Source organism: Cariama cristata, unplaced genomic scaffold, assembly GCF_000690535.1.
Source record: "Cariama cristata isolate BGI_N322 unplaced genomic scaffold, ASM69053v1 scaffold9182, whole genome shotgun sequence".
NCBI lineage: Eukaryota > Metazoa > Chordata > Aves > Cariamiformes > Cariamidae > Cariama > Cariama cristata.
This window is the reverse complement of record NW_009603239.1, coordinates 101,255-119,792: the sequence shown is the minus strand read 5'-3', so window position 1 is coordinate 119,792 and position 18,538 is coordinate 101,255. Positions and strand designations below refer to the sequence as shown.

Sequence of the window (18,538 nt, the reverse complement as noted above, 5' to 3'; positions counted from 1 at the left end):
AATAAACTTGTGCCTCGTAATATATCCGAGGTATACAGCAAAAGCCTGCTAATGCACATCCACCCTACTGAGGCTATTGCCATATGTTAAACATTCCCCAGAGACCTAAGGAATGTTAAGAGGAACTCAGTATCTCTGGGAGCATGGCAGGAGCAACCTAGTCAGGGATAGCTGGAGTTTCTCTGCTAAAATACAACCTCTGGGGAAAAAACAAGCCAAGCCAGCCAGTAGTCACATTTTTATCTTCTTCTCCAGCAACATGTTACCAGTAAAACAGCAGATATGGCAAGAAAAAAGTAAAAATGTACTAGTGTTCAACAAAAAACCCCACCAACCAGGGACTGTGTAGATTTATTTACTTTTTTACATCTGCAACAATCAAATGTGTGGAGTGTTGAGTATTTAGTTCACATTCATGATTTCTTTGTGAGGTTTGGGCTTTTATTTTTTTTTCGTAGACTGAGAGGTTGCTTTCTGATGCCAACTCTTTTAATGCCATTTCACTAATTAGAGTACTTCAGAATTACTGGTTGGAGTTACTCAGTTTTCAGAATGATGTCTGACAGAAAGAGGGTTAAATCTACCATCTAAGAGCAACATCTCTACACTAAGCTGTAGTTTTAAACTGTACTAGAGTAGGCACCTCTGGAAAGTACAACTCGGAGCTGTCACGATGGGGATGTCTTTCTGGAAGACTTTTGGAAATGAAGTCCTGGTCTGTCTCGGCAGGGGTACCTGAAAACCCTACTAGCCCTCTCCCATATAGGGCCCCTACACGTTTTTTCTCCTACTCTTCTTCAGGTAGATGACAAGACCCTTGAGCTCACTGCTGCGTTCTTGCACTGGGGGCAACCAGTGAAAGCAGCCCTGTTCGGTGTGTGCCCTGCTCACTGCATGTGTGCTGGCAGGGCTGCCACTTCCCAGCCTGCCAGGAACTGCTCCCACACCACAAAGGTCTGTCTTTATTCAAGCTGCTGGGTATCCAAGGGCAAGGCTAAGATGAAGACAGCCTAAAGCAGGCTTGCTTTTTCTTTTTTTCCACATTTTGGCTCCCATGGAGATCCAATGTTCCATGCTTCAGTGGCGTCACCTCCTACTAGCCTGAGCCAAGCAATGCTCTTGGGTACCGACATATTCTCTTCTCCAACATGTGTTTTCTGTGTCCCAGGAGGAAATTTTTTGAGCCTTCCACTCTGGGCTTCTTTCCTGTGTCCTGCTAGAACTGCTTTGCTGTTCATTATTTCCCTTCCAGAAAAGCTATGTTTTTGGACAAGGGTGGGGACTGTTTTATTTCTCTCACAGGAAAGAGGCTTGGGCACTTTGAACTACTTCTTATGCCCAAGAAAGTAGCAGTGGGCTATAGTACAAAACAGCTATTAGTGCTTAAACTTGAATTACTCATCTGAGCAACTAGACTTTCCTAATTAGGACTAAAAGTTTCAGAAATGTGTCAGGGTGTTTTTCACTCCATCAAAATTCAGATATTTAAATGTTAGGCATCTGTTCTTTATTAATATTCTAGTCTTTCTCTGTAGTCGGTGGAGAGATAGACCCTCTGGAGCATGTCTCGTCCCATCCTGACAAGTTTTGTAAACTGGCATGAGTCAGCTCTTAAGTTCCTAAGCCATCATTGACCAGATTTTTAAATTCAATTAGGGCCCATTTAGAACTTCGAATTCACAACTTTATGCTTTCATCTTTTAATATGTTTTAAAATAATCTAAATCTTCTGAAAATATTTCTTCGCTCTTTTGATGAGATGTTTCTTTAATGATAACTAAAGGATGACATTTTGCAACCGTACTTTCTTTCGTGGCCCTATATATACAAAAATAACAATTTACAGATAATGAGCAACATTGTCTTGGTGACACTGTTCCATACTCAGAAAACCAGAGTTTGTCAGATATTTTTATTTCCACGCATTTGGCCTCTGCTGTTCTGACTCAAACAGTCGGATAATTTTCCTTGCAGTTTTGAGGTTTTGGCTCTTCTGGTTTATAATTCTACCAACAACATCAATTTAGAAGAGGAAGACATCCGACAGAAGCTCATAAATAATAATGGAACCATAGAAGGAGGATATACGCTTCATACTGTGGATGTTGATCCAGTGGGTAAGTAGTTTTTGACTTTGTTACACAACAGATTTTGTTTGCTTGTCCATTAATAAGCATCTTCTGTGTTAAAATAATCACACATTTGCAAACAGTATGACTGTTTCAGATTTCAAATTGTCCCTTTAAACCTCGTTCCACTGATCTCAGAGAGCTGTGCTCAAGATCTCTCTTTTAACACAAACACAGTTGTCCAGATTGCTTTAGTCAGTGTTTTGCTGTCTGGTTCAAAGAGGTTGGGACAGAGTTCCTGACGGCTCCTCTAGTAGTTTGAGGATAAAGAAGTATGATTTACAGCCAGAGCTATAATGAGACGTCTTGTACCTCCAAGGCCCCTCATGACCACTCCTCAACCCTGTTGTTTGTGCTCCTGCCAGCTACTGCCCTTAATCTGTCTCCTTTTAGCTCTCATCTCTTCCCATTCAACTTCTTCCAGTTAGAGATTGCCCTTCCCTTGGGAGGGAGGAGGTCAGGGCTGGTGGAGTGCAAGTGGATGCAGCACGCACGTTTAATCCTTTCCCTTGAGCAGCAGCAGTGTATATTGTCCCCCGTTGTGCACCCCTCCATTACCACTACTCTATGGACAACAACCAAGCATTTCAGTTGAAGACAGGTTTATGCTGTAGGCTGGCTGATGAGCTGAGGACAAGAAATGGGAGATGATTAGATGAAGGAATTTACCGTTAACACTGATATACTTTTCTTTTTACAGAAAAATGTTTAGCTGAAGAAAACCCTCCAAACTATTTTTGGCCAGATACCAGACCAACAGTGACCAACTACACATTTTGCCATGGGAGCTCAGTTCAGACTGCATCAAGAACCTGGTAGGTGTTCAAATACCTGAGAAGCTGAGAGCTTCAAATGCAACTTTCTGGTTATATAGTTAAACTGTGTCCTCCGTAATGGTTGCCATTGACTGGTACTGTATTTCAGGAGGATGATTTCTATACTATGAGATTATGTGTGTGCAGTAGGAGTATGTACTTCATTGGTACGGAACAAATGCTCATCTACCGCTTCTGTAGGGCATATTGAGGGCCACAATTCATACATGTTCAAAGTGACTCTAAAAATAGCACCTTCTTACAGAATGAAACTGCTTTCTTCAAGTCATGTTGTTTATGTTACTGAAACCAAAGTTTCACATTTGTTACCACTCCGCTACTACTATCTGACTTATATAAGAAATTCTCAACAAAATTCTATGAGATGAGACATGTATTTGATTTAATCCAGAACCTCTCATCTCATTAAGGGAAAGTAAAAGAAATTCTGTGAAACAAGCATTTTGCCAGTAGTTAGTAATAATTGAAGGTGGGGATAATCTTATGCTTAAAGATTTGAACTTACGTTTTTAAGGTTTAGGATAAATATTCCCTAATGTAGGCTTTCTTTGTGAACATCTACAAAAGATTTAGACACTGTATTTCCCATTTGTAAAATGGGAATATTATTACTTCCTTTGATACATTACCAAAACAATATAGCTTTGATCTCCTTTGAGTGCCTTGAACATGGCTACGATGATGGAATGTTAATTAATTTCTTCAGTATTTAGTGTGATCACCATTAAATGCAATATAGTAGTCTTATCTGCCCACATTGCATCTGGAACATGTTCTGAGAAGACCAGATCTTTTACTTTTTGAAAACAATATGGCAACATGGATGTGAATCAGCTTTGAGGTTTTGTGCCAAACAGGAAAGCAACCAGCATTATATTTAACTAACTCACTTCCTCAGCCTCTTAATCTTGTACAAGAACTGCTGGATTCTGATTGACCAACTTTTGTTGTAGAAAGAGTAGTGCAGAAATCAAATTGTTTTTTTGTCAGAGCCTCAGAATCATTAAAAATTAAGGCTTCTGGCCTTTGCTGCCCCAGTATTGCTTATCTTTATTGTTCATTTGTGGTCTACACAATACCGTTGATTGTCTGTGTGCAGCACTGCTCAGAAAAAAAATTCCTGTGTTCTGCACTGTGCTATGCTTTCCTTGCCTCTGCCTCCACTAGCTTTTGCCAATCTGGAGCACAGGTGGGATGTGTTTTGAGAGAAGAGGAAGCTCTTCTAATAGTCTCATCTAGTCCCATGCATTCCACAGTAGAAGGTTACCTGCTCATTATAACCTGCTGTTATAATAAAGGTGATCAACTGAGGAATAACTTTATTCCATCATGTGCCTAGTGAAAGGATAACTTTTTCCTGTTCTCCATCCTGCCTTTGCCATGCTATGATAACATGATTGTCTTTAAAGAAAACTGAGGAAAAAGTGTGTTTAAATTTGGAGCCATATCTGGGTATTTTGCTATGGTAAGGCATTTTTAAAAAGCGTCTTGGAAAAAAAAAATCTTTATATGTGCCCCTCACCTTGGACCTGGATCTGATAGTGACCTACTGTAGTTTTCATGGGTGGCATAAGTTTCTATCTCCACATAGCTCCTCTGCATGTTCTGAGAGGAATTACAGCTTGCTATTGACTTGATCAAAGCCGTTTATATTAAAGGAAAATTATAGAAACAGCATCTGATTAGGCCGTACTAAGAACATAATAGTTTGTGTCAACAAACTTTCCTGAAAGTTCAAGGCCAGAATTTCCACTGATGCAGTTTATCAAATCAGTATAGCAACTAGCTGTGAATTTGCCCCAAAACACTAGGGTTTTTCTCAGCACTGTCACTTAATTAATCACATATTTCCACTGTCAAGCATACATATTTCATTTCACTAGGGGCCCTGTTGCTAGAGAAATTGTGACTTGAGAAGAGTGGACCACTGTGACACCTACAAAAGAATTATGAAACATTTACATAATTATGCTATTGTATTTCATGTGAATTTTGTCATTTTCCCTCTTTAGCTATTTGGGTCTGCAGAATTATACATCATACTGGGGCCAGCCTGATCTTAGAAATTGCACAGGTGGGTATATTGGTATTTGTCTTTGGCTGAAGGAATAGTTTTGTAGACTTTGGTTACTGCTTACTATAAGGAAGTGGCATTAAGGAAGAATAACTTCAGCCTTTATGCTAAGTTGTTTAAAATCTTTCTAAAAAATCAGTACAAAGTAAATATTTAAACCCTAGGGAAATGCACCAAGTTGAATTCAGCCCACCCATGAAAAGCTCTGGATACCAATTAATGAAATAAATCAAACTGTTCAGGTAATTTAGGCATGAATAGAGGCAGGTGATAGCTTGCCTCAATTTGATACTCAGATTCAGACAAATTTTAAAATATTTCCAATGCCTGTAGGTCCCAGTGGAAAGACTCCCACTCTCTTCACTGGTCTTACGATCAGACATTTTCAGATTTATTCTCAGTGGTAAAAATACCCCTTGATGTCATTCTGGACTTAAAGGAGTAGTTAAATAAACAGACAACAATTTTATGGCTTTTTTGATTTGTGCCAGGGCTAGTGAAGAGAATGATACTGTCATAAGTAATTCGGAGCACCTGCAATAGGCTCCTGTTCTGAATTGTTTTCTTGGAGAAGGCTTTTTTTCTTTCTCCACTGATAGAGGGGTCCTAGGGAGCCTGGCTGCTGCCTGATTTAGTTGATTGAGTATTTGCAGTCAAGATACATGAAAACATCGTTTCAAGTAAAATGAACATTCTACAGTAAATGTGGCAAAAGCTATGTTATAAAACACCACATTAAAAAAACCACAACCAGTTGCAGACTAAAGGCTGATCTTCTTTCAAAATCTCATTTGCGAATTCCAATAAATCTCAAATATTTTGATATTGTAAAATGTTAGTGTTTACATTAGTTTTCTATCCAGGTGGCATCAAACTTACAGTTTAACATGTGATTTACACTAATATTTTGCCGTTGGACATACTGTCAAACTTTCCTTACCAAGAAGATTCTTTTCATTAAATTGGGTTGTGTGTTGTGCTTGCCAACCCTCTGAGTAAGAGCACAATCCTCTGAAAGAACTGAAACATCTGCAGTGGGGTCAGACTTTCTCCCCAAAGCTTAAAGGAGTGAATATTGTGTCAGTAATAGTGACTTTGGATGCATTTCTTTCACTTCAAGAGTGAAACTGGTTTTCCCAGTAAAAAAGAAAGGATAGCATAAGGAGGAAAAAAGAGAAAAATACACTTTTTATTTCTTACTTCCCCTTTTTTTCTTTCAGTCAGCCCTTTCAATAATAGCTCTGATTTACAAACTCAGATCAAAGTAAGGAAAAGACAGACACAGCCAATGAGGACAGTATATAATAATCGGCAGGTTCTATATACTTTCTCATAAAATTATAGATTTTATAAAATCATAATATTCTACATTCATTACAAGTACCACAGAATATCCTCTAGCTTTCAACGATGAGGATAAAGATTTATGTTTCTGAATTACTTCAGGACTGATACGCATTATTTTCTCTTTCTATTTTGTTTTACGTGTAAACTTACAGAAAATGCAGCTGATATAGCCAATCAGCTTCTGAATCTCACTGGTGAAGGGCAGCAGCTAACCTCAGACAAAGTAAATGATGTTGTGCAGAAGCTCAAAAAAATTGTGAATGATGAAGAAATTGATGAATCTCTGGGTTCTACCGTGGTGACAATTTTTTCCAATATTCTAACCAGTTCAGACAGTGTATTGGCAGCATCGTCTTCAGAGTAAGTATTTCTACATTTGAGACAAGATTTTCAGAGAAACCTGCAAGGTTGGAAGGATTCGTCCTTCCATACGTAGACAAACAATTGCAGTACAAAAATCAAACTTTTCTGATTTACATCAAAAAGAATTTTCCAAATTAGATATACAAATATTTCTTCTTGTACTAAAATTAGTGTGCACGACAAAGATGAAGCATTTGGATGGAAAAGAAGTCTCCTGATACATGACACAGCATAGATCTAAGTATTGGTCGAAGATTATTTCAGGACCAGTGATATGTAGTCAGATAGTTTCTGTCAACTAAAAGCTTTTGTCTTCAACAGAGATGCATAAATTTACAGCCTGACAGTCTCCTTGTGAATACACAGATGGGAGATAGAAACATAGTCAGTAATAAGAGGATCATCTTAAACGTGGAGAGCATACAGAGCACAGTATTTTTTTTCCTGTGTTCAGTTTTTAGAATAATTTTATTTCTGTTTTTAGAGCTCTAAAAACTATTGATGCCTTGGCTTTAAAGATCCAGTTCACTGGACCATCCATGAGTATTTCAACACGAAACCTTGCACTTGGAGTGTCTTCTATAAACTCAACTTCATTCAAAGGTGGTTCTTTCAGTGTCAGTCCACAGAATAATGCATCTGATTTCCAGGTACAGAACAAGCAGTTGTATTTGAACATGAAATGTGCCTGTTGTTCCAAGTATGTGTACTGTGGTTCCTATAAAACCACTTACAACTCCCAATTCTCCCCCTGCTTTCTATTTCCTTTTTCCTGCAATCATCCAAAGAGATTAATGTAGTATTTCCTTGAGTGACAGGAAATCCAGATAAACTCACGTGTTCCATACAGATGAAAAGTAATTTGCTTACAAATCCAGAACAGACTTTATCCTTTTTAGTTTCTTTTTACTAATGAAAAGGGAAAATAATCTTTAACAGTCTGCTGTATTACCCATTGTACACTAGCTAACAACTCCATTGATGCATTTCAGGTTTGGAATAAGACACCTAAATGTAGGTATCTACATGTAGATTCATGCAGATACACTAGGTCTTCAACCTTCCAGTATAGTTTAAACACCTACTGCTAACAGAGACCTAAGGCTGATCCATTTGTCCACACACAGGTTGATAGGCTTGTGTCATTTGGGATGTCCGAGGGGATCAGGACATTCATGTGGAGCTTGACCAACCTAGACATGAAAAATAAACACAAATCACTCCAAGTGCAGAATGGTCTCCCGTGCCACAGTATCTAGACAGACTGCTATAGTTAAGATATTTGTCATCACCTCAAAAATATTTTTTCTTCTTTTTTTCACAAATAGAAAAACTCAGAAATTTAAAAGCTATGAAATAGCATTTGAGATGCACACGAGCACCTGCTGGATTTTTCCAAAGGTTCTGTTGAAATCAGTAGCAATGAGGTGCTGAGACTTTTTAAATTTCACTATATGCCTGTCTGCATCTTATGGCACCTAAATGCTTTCAAAAATGTAGTGCAATTTTTTTTTTCACAGTTATATAGGAAGTCTATGGCAGAGATAATGTAATCTCAGTTTCCTGGGAGTCTAACCATTCAAATACAGTGAGCTTTACTTGGAGAAACACACAGAAAAGATTAAACAGAAAAATAAAAAATCTACTATCATTTGTGCCAGAGGAACCAAAACAGAATTTGAACAAAACATTGCGTTATGAAAATGGTTAAAGAATAATCACTAGAGTATAAGCATCTTATGGAACCAAATTAATTCCCACTGCAAATTGGCAAGACAACAATCCTAATAAATGTCTGATCATTTTATAAAGTACTATGTACTGTAAAAATGAAAAACAGTGATGAACACAGTGCTAGAAAAAGTAATAATATAATAGGCTGCAGGCCTTTTACATGCTGTTTATATAGACTTTGGATCAAAACTCAAATGCTGGTTTAAATAGATACAAATGGATTTAATGTAATTGAGTTTTCACATATTTATATTCATAGACATTTTGGCTAAAATTTCTTTGAATCAATTTTATTAGAAATTTTTGATGATTGTAAATCTACTTTTGTTTAGCTCTCTTATTAATGAAGCTATCGTTATCAAAGGAACGTTTCTCCTCCAGATTTCATCCTGTATTTATGGAAAGAGGAAAGGAAAAATTCTGAAGCCAGGTTTGGGATGTTCGCGTGTATAATAAGAATTACCATCTGTGGCTTGAAGACATCCAGGAATTTTCTTGCCCTGGAATCATTTATTACAGCACTGTCTAAATAATCATAAAATCCAAACTCTGTCAAATTATTTATAATGTTCCTATTGGAACATAAGTTTGTTCTGAGACTTTCACATTTCCAACAGCTGATTGAGAATTCTTAGCATCCTTCCTACCAGAAAAGTCTGCAGCAGCTGTGGTCACCGTTTATATTTTCCGTGCCTATCAGGAAAGATACTTGCTATCCCTGCTGGAGGGAGATTCCCTTGTGAAAGCCCAGGTTTTTCACCAGTGACGTGATAATCTATCCCAGGCTCATCAGGGAGCATTAAACTCTTCAAGCTGTATGCCAGAATGTTTCCAGATTTTATTTCATTTTTTTTTCTTAAAGTGGATATCAAGCAAATGTATCCATGGCAATTTGGAAAGATTCTATTTCAGTCTCCTGTGTCTTTATGTTTCTTGCCAAAGCTTTGACTAAGTTAGCTTTTGGTGATTCATATTATTAAATTGTTCCTGTAATATATCCATACTTCTTCATAGAAGCCTCTTCAACTCTTTTTGCAGACAATACCTAGTGGGACATCTTTATCACACACATACTTTCTGTTTAATGTGGCAGAATTATCCTTTGAAAACCTTTTATTCACCTGCATGTCACCCTGTCAGGAGATATCTATGAACCACTTCTTACTAATTTTCAAGGGTGCCTGTTATTCACAGTAAATCAGTGAAAATTTAGAAGTTAAATGAATGTATCAGTAGCCTATGGCTTTTAACTTTCTATTAGCTAATGGTTCTTTTAGAATCATACGACTAATCATGAGAGCCATAAATACATGACCAGGTTGCCTCTGGAGAAGTCAGGAGTGTGAGTTTCCTTATCTCACAGTAAAATTCTTACATGCTTTTACTATAGAGCCACTGTGAGACGGCTTGCTCCCCTTCCTTTGGTGGGTAGGGTGGCACATGAATATGCCATGGTGGGAGAGCATGCAGTCATAGAATTGCTGCCTGGTGGCTAATGAAATGCAAGTTTGCATCCTCATTTATTTCCGGCTCACTGGTTACATCCCTATGCCATGGAGGGCTTTCAGCTGTCTGACATGTTGCCAGTATAGATTAAGCTTGTACTGATGGCAGAAAGTGTCTTTTTTTTGTGCTACATAGCATGATAGAGAGAGGTGACACTAGTCATTATTCTTAAATCTCCCTTCTGTAACAGAGAAACTAGAAAAGCTCGTAAGAGAGTTAATTCAGATGTGCAGATCAAGCCAAATAATACAACTCAAGAAAGAAAGATTCAGAGCGTATTTTTCAGCTCTCATCGTTATTTGGTATGAGGAAAAGTATCTTGAAGGTTACTGAAAATTATTATGACTACCATTATTGCCATCTCATTATTTCCAAATCATCATTATAGCAGTGGAGGAGTTTGTTTGTTTGTTTTACCTAATACTTTTTTGTAGCAGAAGGCTTATCTCATGCCAGAAGGGTGGGGAACCTCCTAAGCCTTTTTTAAATTTATTTATTACATTAACTCTCACATAAGTATAGGTCACATTGTTTAGATATCTTTGTGTAAGGATCTAAACCCAGTTGTGGACAATGGATGGTTTGGTTTTTATTTGAACATGTTCTGCTATTGTTTTTATTTAACAGATTGATTTTGACAAGGATCAGACAAATGCCTTCGCTTCTGTTGTTCTGCCACCAAGTTTACTGAAGAATTTAAGTCAAGATGAGTTTGAAGTTATATCCAGGGCTCAATTTACTTTCTTCAATAAAAATGGTCTTTTTCAGGTAAACTTTAATGTGTTTGAAGTCGTGTCAGTTAGGGTGAGTCAAAGCCAGCTGCTAAAAGTTTCCTGTAGTGTGATGATTTCACAGCATCTCATGAGTTATAGGAGTGAGAAGGTGATAGCAGATGTAGGCACTAGGGACAGTGTTATGTTCAGAGTGACAAAATAGTCAAAGTGCCCAAGTAGAATTCAAGTCAATGATTTGACTGCAAATTCCTGTCACGCAGAAGATAAACTTTTCCTCAGGATCATCTATGGAAAACTGTATCCCAGCTGCTTATAATCAGAGTAAGGTAGCGAGGCCACTTAAAGGGTATAACTTAAAGGGTGTAACAAGTACTCTTTCTTTCTCTTTTCCTTAAAAGAGTTGATTGGCACTCATATCCAACTGACTACTTACATTCAGTTGAAAACTCTGGGCTGATGGTCATCAGCCAGAGAACATTTGTTTCTATACATACTATTTTTCTTTTCATACACATGTTCTCATAAGCACACCGTATTTTAATATGGAATAAGGACAACAATGCTTGTACCTGAAAACTAAAGGGACTCAGGTAGATTTGATTTTTTAATCCTTTGTGTCCCATCACATGGTAATTATAAGTAGTTCCTGTATGGTAGATGCCAAAAAAATTAGGAAGAGTTTGCAGCTTGGAAAAAAACAACCAAAAACATACCTATTTTGAAAAAAAAGAGTTAATTAAGAAGGAAACATTGTTTCATAGTGACCTGTAGACTGAGCCTCAGAAGACTTGAGTTTGTTTTCCCATTAGTATTTCAAGTGACCTTTGACTCTTACGCATCCGCAGAACTCTGTAGTATTGTATTGTCCCTATATTATCGTTTTTATTGGCAGTGTATCCAGATTCTTCAGATAATCTAGGCAAGAAAATACCTATGACCCTCAGTTGCCTTTTGAAATACACGCCGAAGTATCTTTAACTATTTTAAATAGTATTGACTTTACGTCTGCTTTTGAGAAAAACAGGATGGATATATTTAATAAAGGAACCAGAAGAATACAGATATAGGCTTGTTATAATGGCATAAAATCTTACAAAGTCAGAATGCGTCCTTTAATGGTGCTAGAATGTGTTTCTAAGGGATACTTAATAAGTCATTGAAAAGCAAAACCAAGGGAAATTTGTATGTAAATTTGCAACTAAAATTCCTTCCATTTTTTTGTGTGTTTTCCAAACTATTCATGGGTGACATGTTCAACACAATTAATCAAAAATATGTAAAACTCGCGTTTTAGTAAGTCTAAAGTAAGTCTAAAAAAAATCAAGCAAGCAAGCCTAAAAATAAATTGATCCACATGCCATCTCAAACCTTCTAACTTTATCCATTAGTATTAAAGTATTTAATAAATATATTTATTCCAATTGCAATTTAAAAAAAATTCTCAATGCTATTAGCTGTATTTCTTATAAGCATTCAGCGTAACAGTGAACCATCATACTTTACAGCACTGGAGGTTGTTTTATTTATTGCAAGTGAGAGAATGCTAGTAAGTTTTATCTTGTCATTCCTTGAAATCTGATGGTTACATTACTTAGAAGACTGTGAAAAACTGATGTAGGCTCTGCAGGGTGGAATTCATTTCACCAAAGACAGGTGTGTCTGGTGTACATACCCATGCCTGAACTGTTGTCCATAAGTTGCCTTCAAAGCCGGTTGATAGAGAAGAATGGACACCATTGAGGTGTGACACATCTCATCCTAGTGCAGGACCAGGCGTCAGTTCCCTGCACAAAGGAGCATAATGCACTTTGAGACACCCCAAGGTTCTACTGGCCAACAGATGTGGCAGTGAACCTGTAAGAGATGTGAGGTCTTCTGCAGTAGCAGTTGGAGACTGGGCAGGATACCTTAAAGCCTCTAAAATGGACACTTATTTTGAGGCAACTCATATTCGGCCTAGATGTATAGAATAGGTAAGATGGATTATGCATTGAATGTGCCTTTCATTAACTAGGTTAAGAAATGCTAGAATGGCTGCTTCGGTTGTAGAAATCTTCTTTTTACATGTCTGAAGTTGGGTTGGAAGGATATTCCTCATGAGTTCTGAGGCCGTGAAAATAATGTGCAAATATGATAAATACATGAATTGTAGTGATTATCTAGACTAGACCAGATTTATGTCACTGATGCTAGCCTCAGCATTGTTTTACTTTGTAGCTCTGTATATTTTACTAGCTAAAAGCTTACCCCTGCCTTTAGCTGAGCACAGCCTTATAGCTAAATAAACGGTTAGCTGTATTTTACTTTAATGCACACATTATTTCTATTCCTTTCTAAGGACAAATAAGAATATATTCAATCGCCTTCCCTAAAGAGACCATCTGATATTTATTTCTAGTTTTTGTTGTCTGCTAGAGACAGAATCTACTGAAACCTATAGAAATCTGTCCAAAGGCTTTCATAGACTTTGTCAGGTGTTGAAATTGAGGTGGTAGTCCAGAGGTTTTCTCTTGTATCAATGCTCAAGAACTATCTAGAAAACTGCATTTTCACTCCTCGGCAATTTTTAGGTTTTTAGGAAATTATAGAATCATAGAATCATTATGATTGGAAGAGACCTCAAAGATCATCAAAAGAAAACAGTATTTCCAAAGCACTTCTATTTTAATAAATCATCAGTTTCCAAGGAAAGCTTCTCTTTTGGAAAATTCTCAACCTGGGACATTTTCATTGCAGGTTAGAAATAGTATTGCTCAGTGATTACATCAGTCTGCTATTTAAATTCCCATTAAATAAGACCTTGTAGAAAATATTATCTCCTACAGTATGTAACATTACTTTCAGTTTGTTTACTACTTCTTAGTCATTCATTGTTAGATGGAGGATGATTTAGCAACTATACACAGAAAACAGGTTATTCTCCAAAAAACTTTGCATCTACAAAAAAGGATAGTGTCAACAATAAGATAAGAAAGCTAGTTCATTCTTGTTTGGGGAAATGAGCTAATCATATCATGGGTTGTTATCTGCTACATTGTTTGAGTTATAGTTTTGTTGGCATCAGACATAATGATTAAAAGGGGAATTTATGCCTTCTAACCTCTCTCTATAATTGTGCCTGTCTATGTTTATGACTATAAGAAAAATAGGGAAACTTCCATGAGGCAAACCCATAATTTGATTTTATAAACATAATTTTCTTAGATTGCGTGATCAAAAGTGTAGAAATGCTGACAACTTATTTATTCTGGCATGCTACAAAAATGAAACTGTGTACTTTGGCTTTTATGTTATGTGCTATGTAAGCATTTATTAGATTTTTCTGAATCTTTCAAAGGATGCAGAAAATCCTGCCAATTTGACCAGCTTTGTGGTGGCATGCAGTATTGGAAACACAACCATTCAGGATCTTCAGGATTATGTGAAGATTACAATTAAGCATACCAAAATTCAGGTAAAAACAGGACTGATTATTCAGAGGAACAAGAATGCAGATTATATATAGTGAAGGCTAAGCATATAGCGTGATTGATTTGGATGGATTTTGAGTAAGAACATAAACTGAAATGGAAATAAAAACTCTAGAACAAAAGCAAGGAAGCAAAAAGTGAAAACAACCTCTCCCAGCTTCACACGTTCCTACTCCATTTGTGATCTAACATTTATCTGACAGACTATTGATTCTGCCCCTCAGATACAATTTCTGTGCCAATAACTGTAGGCAAAATCTCTGTTCATGACCATATTCATGACCAGTGACCAGGGACAAGATTTATTACACTGGAACTTTAAAATTACTTAAATTCTTTGATCAAATATGAATTGCTTTGTTAATAGTTCCCCAAGTTATTTTGTTGTTATGTGGTTTTCAGTGAAGGAAGAATGGACAGAACCAGGTTGTTAAAAGAAGACTGCAATTAATTTTAGGAAATACAGCCCAAATGCAACCTTTTGGCACATACTATTTCAGTTAAAAAACATGTGAGCTTGACTCTGTTCTCAGACATGTTGTCAGTAGCTACTCCAAAGAGACAATAGCACTATAGAAGTTAAGAAAGAAGATGTTAAAATGCAATACCTAAGTAAATTTTTTATGTAATGAGAACCTGGTTTGTAATTTTCGATTAACTTTATCTTGCATTTCATTATAATGATTATGTTGAGGTCAGGCAAAACAACCTCCACTTAGATTCAGCAGACTTTTGCACATTTTCAAGGGCAGTTGCATAGAAGATCCACTGAGAAGTCCTAAGGAAGTGAATAGTAGAAAGTATTTAGACTCTGTAAAGACATCATACTCGTGGATAACTTTAGCAAGACAATAAAACTTCGTTATTCTGAGGATATGGAAAAGGAACAGTGCAGAGGAACAGTGCTCTAGATTTTATAATCTAGGCAGATCTGTCTTTCTAGCAGAATAAATTCTAATTTGACACTAGACAAAATTTCAACAATCCAAATGATATTTATTCTTCTGCTCATTAAACGAAAAGTTATGTAGTAAAACATCTGTTGTAAATGCATATGTTAATGAGATTTATGTCTGAAGAGGTATACAAAGTCTACTTTTGCATGTATTCTTAGGAAGATCCTAAGCCTACCTGTGTCTTCTGGGATATGAATAAAAATGGTAAGTTTAAAAATACTGTAATTTCTTTTATGTGGGGAATAAAGGTGTCTAAGTTTTAAAATCAGTCAGTCTTGGCTATTTTGCTTCTTAATCATATCGTTGCAGAATTAGATGAAGTCTTTAGACTGTATAATTTCTTCTGGTTAGTACAGTTGCTTGTAACAGCAGATGTTAAATATTCTTTTAAAAAGGTTTTTTATGTACATTTGTTTAACATTTTGAATTTGTAAATGAAGCTTCTCCACTTTTCTGTATCTGATAGCAGTTTTCCACTGATGTGTCTGTATGTGCAAATTAAATAGTAATGCTACTCAGACACATGAATGGTTCTTAGCCATTCTTTTTACTGATCATTTTTAAAATGTTGGGGTATTCAGTTGTTAGACTGTGCCTGTTACCAATATTCAACTGTTTTTTCTTCCGTGGAAGGTTAGGAACTACATTACACAAACTTCATCCACCTTGTAAATGGATGACAGTCAGCCTGATGAGGTCCCATATGCAGACACACATTAACAGGGCAGCATTTTAGCCCGTTGCTACTTCATTGCTACTGCCTCACCTGTGTGTGGTGTTACACTCAGGCCCTTCATCCTTTGCACAGACAAAGCCATTCTCTGGGATGACTTTCCAGATCCTTCTATTTTAGAGATTGCTACTGAGATGTTACTCTTCCTTATGATGGAACAGAGAGAGCAAAGAAGTAACTGTCCTTAGCAGAAGGATTTTGAGCAGAGGGGTTTAGTACAGAGGGTCTTGCAAGAAATAAAATTTACCATCCAAAGTTGAACTTGCAAGCAGGAAATTCAGACAGAAGAATTGAGGAGAATGCAGAAGGATAAAAATGAGCGAAAAAAAATCTAGTTAGGAAGCTAAACTTAAGAAACACATTAAAGGACAAACATACTGGAAGGAAACTATTCTGAGTGGCTGCATGAGTAGGGGAGAGTTTTAAGTGGGTTTGGATTATCTTCACAGACTTTTGAGAGATTCTGTCATGAATTTGGGGGAAAGTTATAGGGCTTGTCAGATAATTTGCTGGATTTTGCCTGCAGTTGTACAAAAATGTCTTTAGGAGTTCAGAGAATATGAACTATTTCACAAAATTAGTTCGTAATTTAGCAGGGAAAAATGAAAGGAGAAGTCATCAGAAATGCAAATTTTACTTTTTAACATTTAGTTTTTAAAAATAAAATATCTCTACTTATTTTTCAGAATTGCCTTTTCAGGTGGGGTGAGTCAGGGAGTTTACTCATGTTTACTCGGAAGTTTACTTCATGTTTTTTCTTAAGGCCACAAAGGATCATTGGGATTACCCACGCTGACCTTCTGCCTTACACGCTGCAGAGAGGAAGGGCGGGACCCTCTGCTCCTGGGCCATAAATGCTTACATGTGCCTGGGGATGTATGAGTAGGAGGGAGGCAGGTGCAGACATCACATCAGTGTGGTAAAAGGGAGTGCTAAAACCGTCTTATTGTTGGGTAAAACCAAGGTGTGTCTTAATGCCTGATCCACATAGTAGGTCTTATTCATCCCTAATTAACCAAAAAACTCCCTACCTTTATTATAGATCTCCCATCTATTGCTTCTGAAAAGGAAACCAGGAAATCTTAATGTTCAGTCATTCAGTTTGAGAAAGCACTTCTGCATTTGCACCAGGTGAAGTGAGAAATCTGTTAAAAGAGAGGGTGACATGAGCTTGTTGGAGAGTATGGTTTTTCCTGTTCCATTTCCACAGGTGGCAATGGTGGCTGGAACCCTGCGGGCTGCCAAGTGGGCGCAGAGTCTGATGAAAATGAGACGGTTTGCTTATGCAACCACCTCACGCACTTTGGGGTCCTAATGGTAGGCAAACTCACTGTTCACTAAGTTATCTTTCCTAGAAGCTACAATGTCTTGTGTCAAGACAAATCTCGTTTTTGTTGCTTGTGTTATTCCTTTTGCACATGATTTTTAACAATAATACATCGTTTTCCCCTTTATTATCATAACGTTGTCTTTTCCTAACAAAATAGCTAGCGATAAGGATTCAGGAATGAGATAACGAATAAAGTTAGTAATGAAAGTATATTACTATTATTATGTTCTTTACAAATGGCTAAATATTATAAAATAAAAAGCAAAATGTGCGCATAAGAGTATTCTAAATCCTGATAATACTGTACCACAAAAGACCTGGGTACAAAAGACTTGTGAGCGATACCAAAATACAAATAGCATATTACAACATCCAGCTTCAAAGCTGGGACATGTCTGAGTGAAAAAGAAAGTCGGCGACTGTAAAACTGAGGCCCAGTACTAACACTTCCACTAGCAAAACAGAAAAAATTGATCTTAATGATTCCTAAGGTGCAAGGGGTCCCTGTAATTTCCCTTAATGATATAATCTGACAGAAATGACCTGCAGCTGAGACAGGAGGGTGTAACAAGAGGGAAGTGAATGAGAAACAAGTCTAGGTAGATTTGAAATTTCAAGATCAGGGAAGTGGGAAGTTGCAGAAAAAAAAAAAGTAGGAGAAAAATTAAAGGTGCTGTTCTCAGAACAAAAAGAGAGATGTATTGTCAGGGAAATGAAAGAGAAATGTTCTACAGTCAGTAAAACTGCTAAGGAGGATGAAAAGTCCAGGGAGCACAATAATTCCCTTTCATCCTGACATTCAAGAGGCTAAATTGCCTTTTGCAGATTTAGGTTGCAAATATGACTAGATTTATATTTATCTAATGTCAAAAAGTATAATGCAGTGCCATCTTTCATGCAATGTGTTAACCCATACTTGCTGTTTTCTTATAAATGGCTTTAATCAGCTTCAGGGACGCCTTGCAGTACAGGCCTTCTCTTGGAAAAAGTCTACTGGTACAAAACATGTAATTTGTACTCTATCAGAACCTTAAGCAAAGGCTCCAGACTGGGTGGCTGAGGTAGGTAGAGCATAGCCTATCAGGGAGATGAAAAAGTGAACCATATAGAGAACTTCAGCCTTAGTAGCGTAATTCCTCAAGCATTCAGGTGCCTCCAGCAATTTGCATGTGTGAAGTGATTTTGAGAGAAAAAAAATCGCCACGTGAACAAGATGGAATACTGCTATCTTTTCTTAACATTTGGTGATTTTTTTAGGCTCAGTAATGGGCTGAAACATTTCTTTCCACCTGATATTAACATTCTTTGGCCTCTGAAATCTACCTG

General features: G+C 37.1%; 1 protein-coding gene across 1 annotated transcript in view; it reads left to right on the top strand.

Moving 5' to 3' along the window:
• GPR126 (G protein-coupled receptor 126) overlaps positions 1-18,538 on the top strand; it is a gene marked incomplete at its 5' end in the record, with an annotated part of 55,351 nt that overhangs the window by 19,303 nt on the left and 17,510 nt on the right. Inside the window, 9 exons of the mRNA XM_009695098.1 lie at positions 1,975-2,117; positions 2,830-2,944; positions 4,978-5,039; positions 6,539-6,746; positions 7,234-7,399; positions 10,617-10,757; positions 14,061-14,177; positions 15,308-15,353; positions 17,093-17,199. Of these exons, the coding sequence (XP_009693400.1) occupies positions 1,975-2,117; positions 2,830-2,944; positions 4,978-5,039; positions 6,539-6,746; positions 7,234-7,399; positions 10,617-10,757; positions 14,061-14,177; positions 15,308-15,353; positions 17,093-17,199 (1,105 nt within the window). The remainder of the gene's footprint in view (positions 1-1,974; positions 2,118-2,829; positions 2,945-4,977; positions 5,040-6,538; positions 6,747-7,233; positions 7,400-10,616; positions 10,758-14,060; positions 14,178-15,307; positions 15,354-17,092; positions 17,200-18,538) is intronic.